Source organism: Belonocnema kinseyi, chromosome 5 (genome assembly GCF_010883055.1).
Source record: "Belonocnema kinseyi isolate 2016_QV_RU_SX_M_011 chromosome 5, B_treatae_v1, whole genome shotgun sequence".
Lineage (NCBI taxonomy): Eukaryota > Metazoa > Arthropoda > Insecta > Hymenoptera > Cynipidae > Belonocnema > Belonocnema kinseyi.
In genome coordinates this window covers 109,841,343-109,846,379 of record NC_046661.1, presented here as the reverse complement: position 1 = coordinate 109,846,379, position 5,037 = coordinate 109,841,343, and the positions used below count along the sequence as shown (strand labels likewise).

Genomic DNA, 5,037 nt, shown 5'->3' with positions numbered 1-5,037 from the left:
TCAAAATTCAATAATTATATTTTTAAATTAAATCTTGACAAATAGAAAAATTAAAATTGTAACGTTCAGCGTTTATTATTTTCTTCAATTTTGAATACTTGATTTACAATTAATAATTCTACATGGACAATAAAATATTTCTAAAAATCAGGTAATTGTTATTTTTCTTAACTAAAAAATTTCAAATGTTAGACAAAAACTATATTTTAAATTTAATAAAAGCCTTTAATTATGAATATATTATTTTAAAGATACTTTAAAATTGAAAAATGTTTATGAAGTTTAAATCGAGCGTTTACAATTGTTTAACTAGTAAGACTTTCCAATTGAAGTAGTTCAATTTCTAACGTTAAATCTGGAAAATTCTTAATTTTGAACTGATTCTGAATTGTCTTAAAAAATAAATCACTAGCCACTTGTTAATCCTGAATGTATAGTTGAATTTTGAAAATCATTATAATTTATATTTGTTTGATCAACAAAAATTTTTGTTATCAAAAATTGTAATTGTCATATGCTACTAATTTTTTAAATTGTAAGCGTTTAAAACTGAATTTTAGAATTCCATAAATAAAAAATGTGCGCTTAAAACTTAAAATTCAAATTGGAAAATTTGTAAGTGAAAGATTATCATCAAATTATGCATTGTTAACTGGACAGATTTTTTTCCTTAAAAATTTGTAAAATTCCCGGTCTCATCAAATTCCCGGTTTTAAAATCTGTGAAATCTTTTAAATATTTGTTAAATCTTTTCAAATATCTGAAATGATTAAAATCTTTGTAAATAATTCCAATAAAATATTCAATTTCAAAGATTTCAAACAAATTTCACCTATTTTAAAGAGATCTTTCAGAAAATTTCGCGGAATATTGATAAAATTTTTGTAAAGATCTTTGAAATCTGTGGAATATTTCTAAAATCTGTGAAATCTTTAGAATTTGTGTGGTATATATGTGAAAATTGAAACTTTTGTGAAATACTTAATATCAGTGAATTTTTCGAAAATCTATGAAATCTTTTTAATCTTTTCACAATTAAACACAACAACTTTGAAAGTGTAATTTTTTGTAATTACTTTTAAAATGGTTAAAAAGTGCTTGAATTGTAGGAAAAACTTGTGGACTGTAGCAAAATTTTTTTTGATATTTTCTATAATTTTTTATATTTTTTTAAAGTACAATAGAAAATTACAAAAATATATAAGAGTACAAATATTTACAATTTGCATATTATTTATTCTATTGTACAAATTTATTTCTACCAGTGCTTTCGAAATCATTAAAATATTCCAATTTTTTCAAAAGCTATTGCAATCTTTGCAAAATATTTGAACTCTTTTTGAAATCTTTAAAATCTGGTGTACACTTACAGGTCGAGTTGTGAAACCCTCGGTAGGTCATTAAAAAAAGTATCGAGTCAGTCCATAAGTTCTTACGTATTTTTTGAGATCGAGTATTTCTTTTTTAGTCTTTTTACAAACAAGGCATCCATATATTATTGAAATTATGACAATTAGTTATAGATGAAGATGGCAAATATATAATTGACTGAAAACGTTTTACAAATATATAAAAAGTTTCTATTCTTACCCCGCATGCGCAATTTCTCAGCACACTCAAATCGCTCTCATGACAAACAAAGCATGTTGTTGGGAAGAGGAAAATCTGTGCTTCATAATGCAAAAGCTTCCTTCCAAGTTTCAATTGAGCTTTCCTGATTAGATCCATCTTGACTTTTAACCAGGATTCCGAATTAGTCGTTTTTAATTTATCAAAAAGATTCGGTACCCCGCTCTCATTCAGCATTCCCAAAATAACTTTACAAATATCCTTATGCTGATTTAGATCTTCAGCTTGATGAGCTTTTCCACAGTAAAAACTCATCTTGCAGCGTTTACAAGTTACTGCAGTATTAGTAGACTGACATACAAAACAAACGCCAGCATAGAACATTTTTTTTTGCAGTTTCCCCTCCTTTATAGAAATGTTCACTGCTTCAGGTAATTTGCCTTGTGATTTAATAATAGTCAGATACTGATTAGATAATCCGACACCTCCGTCTTCCCAAGCTCTGATGTAAGCTAAAGATGCAAAAGGATTGTATCCATTGAAGCAGATCTCAAGTTTCTTAAAAAAAGAAAGCAGCTTCTGCATTAGAAGAGCATTTTCTCGTTCTCTAAAGTTTGTCACAACTAGGGGAAGATTCAATTTCGACCATCTCATAAGCATTTTTTCCAATCTTCATAAATTCCACGCTCAATCTTCTCCGGCCACTCCTTATTAGTATAAATCACGAGATCCGGTTTCTCGTAATCTCTTCTTTGCATATATTCTTCGTAAGGAAAATCAAGAGAATCTACACTTAATTTTCTTTTCCCAGAACGACATTTTGAGCAGTTTCACATTAGTTTCCTTATCAAAATTGATCTCATAACTATAGTCTACCATTAAAATTCGCAGCTCTTTCAAATTTGGGAGTAAATGTAAAAGACTCTCCCATGGATCTGTAATCTTTATTGGAATTCCGTAATTTCCTATGTGAAGAGTTAGTTGCGAAAGTGAGTGTAAGCCAAGTATCTGCAGAGACCTGTGAATTGTTAATGGTGCAGTAAAAAAATCAGATATGCCGAGTGTCAAATTTTCTGTAATTTTGCATGTGGGTTTGGCGAATTCGCATAAATATTCCCTCAATGAAGAAGGTAGCTTCGAGTATTTAAAAACTTTTGTGTTATTTATGACTGAAGACATGGCGAATAAAAAATTTACTGATCTGATATCAGGACTAAGTGCAATTTTGTGACATTCTTTTATTGTTGCATAATCTTTGTCGTGTATAGGACTGCTGAGATGATCCTTACAAAAACTTGCGGATGGGCAACCTGGACAATTTATCAATAAATCTTGCCTGGATTCGTAGCAAACGAAGCATGATCGTGGAAATCTAAACATAAAATCTTCTATCACGAGAAGAGGTCGTCTGAGTTTCAGTTCCACTAAGTTTCGGATAGACATTCGCTGCATTTTCCAAGTTGATGGATTAGCATCACGCAACTTTTCGAAAATGTGTGTGACTCCTCTTTCTTTCAGAATGGTTGAGATAATTCTACAAAAATCACTCTGCTTGGGCCAATGATCTTTTTGATGCGGTATTCCACAATAGGAGATCATATTGCAACGACTACATCTTTTCAAATCTCTCGTTTTGTGACAAACGATACACTCATTTGGATAAAACTCCAAATCATCTGACGCATGAAAGGAATTCATTTTTTGCTTTGTATTCTACCTGCAATGCAGTTAAAATGATATAATGTTAGTCAATTGAGGTGCGTCCATCAATTACGTAAGGATGATTTTTGAAATTTTAGACCTCTTCTACTTCTATTGCAATGATTCGCAAGATTTCTAAGACTCGCCCTTTACATAAGGTTTTATATTGTTTACTGAGTATATAAAGAATACATCAATTATATTCACCGTAAAGGCGATTTCAAGGGATATCAAAAGACAAATCAGCAAATATCAAGGAATTTTATAGTATTTACAAGGATTCAAAAATTTTCAAGCGATACCGAAAAATTGCGAGAGACTTCACAGATTTGAAATGACTTTCGAGATTATATAAAACTAAAAACGTTTTTCGCGAATTTCAAGAGAATTAGGATGTTTCGTAATATTTTGAAATTAGTCACATGATTGCAAAAGATCTCAGGGGATTCTAATCAGATTTCAAAAATCTGAAGGGATTAAAACAGACTTCAGAGGATTCCAAAAGATTTCAAAGGATTAAAAAATTTTAATGTATTTTATGATATTTCTAGATATTTTAAAGGATGAGAAGGGATAAAGGCTTTTACGGGATTATACAGTTTTTAAAGATCTAAAAATAAGTACTCTTCCTGACGAAAAAGCCTTACTTAATTAATGAACGCTCCCTTATTAAAAATATCTTGTTTTTTTTTATAGTTAAGGCCGTTTTGCAAGAAGGCATCTAAGTATTTTTTGTCAAAATAAATAAAATCAATAAAAATAATAACGAATAAATCATAATTTGTATCTCATTGTCGAAAACGGATCTTAGTTTCATTAAAAGAAAACAACAAAAAATCTCGAAAAACGCAAGGTGCCTAGGGAACCAGGAGATCGGGAAGTTTGTAGGGCATTTTGTGCACCTTGAAAAATACGAGAACAGGCCAGGAATTCGTAAGTAGACTTGGGAAATATGTAGGCACGAATTTAAATTAGACCCTCAGGGCTGTGCTACTCAACTTTCTTGAAAGCGTTTAAAAGATTTAAAAAATTTCCATGAATTGAAAAAGATTTCATGGAATTTAAAGTATTTCCAAAGCTTTTAAGGAAATTCGTAGAATTTCTCAGGATTTTAAATAATTTAAGGAATGTTTAATCCTCTTTAACATTTTAAGGGATTTTTAAGTTTTTTCGGCAGTCCAAGGGATTGAACAATTAATTATTGGATTTAATATTATTTTAAAGATATCAAAGCTTTTCTGAGATTAAATGTAATTTGTGGAATTGCACAGAATTTATTACTCTTAATAAGGGTTTTGAAAGATTTCAGAGGTTTTAAAAGGTTCAATCAGTCACTTTATAATATGACCAAAGCGGACAAGTTTTAAATGTATGTCTGTAAAAATGTAATAATTTTAAGAAAACATAAGGAACTTTGCATTTTACATTAGTTTTATCTGGTTAGCAAAACTAACACATCAAATTAAAAATTTATAAAATTAGTAACGTTTTCGACTGTGAATTAAAAAATTAAGAAACTTTAAAACAAATATTTGCATATTTAAACTTCTGAAGCCATACAACTTTAGTTTTAAGGCCTCTAAAATTAAACTATTTCAGAATTGCAGGTTCAAAACTATAATTTTAAATTGAAATTATATAAATTTTAAAGATAAAAATTATAGAGACTACATACGAGGGTAGTTCAATAAGTCCTTAGAATGACCAACAGATGGCGCGCGAATCGCTCCAAATCATCTGTTTTCAGTCAGCACCACTCCCGACTAG

General features: G+C 29.6%; 1 protein-coding gene across 1 annotated transcript; it reads right to left on the bottom strand.

Annotated features, from left to right (window-relative positions):
• Positions 1 to 2,346: 2,346 nt before the first annotated feature.
• LOC117173827 lies at positions 2,347 to 3,267 on the bottom strand. The gene has a single exon (XM_033362471.1). It carries the CDS (start codon positions 3,265 to 3,267, stop codon positions 2,347 to 2,349), a length of 921 nt encoding a protein of 306 aa, XP_033218362.1.
• Between the last annotated feature and the right edge of the window lie 1,770 nt (positions 3,268 to 5,037).

Bases quoted from the DNA above. Each gene is read 5' to 3' on its own strand.
- LOC117173827 (XM_033362471.1), bottom strand. From the start codon at position 3,267: ATGAATTCCTTTCATGCGTCAGATGATTTGGAGTTTTATCCAAATGAG.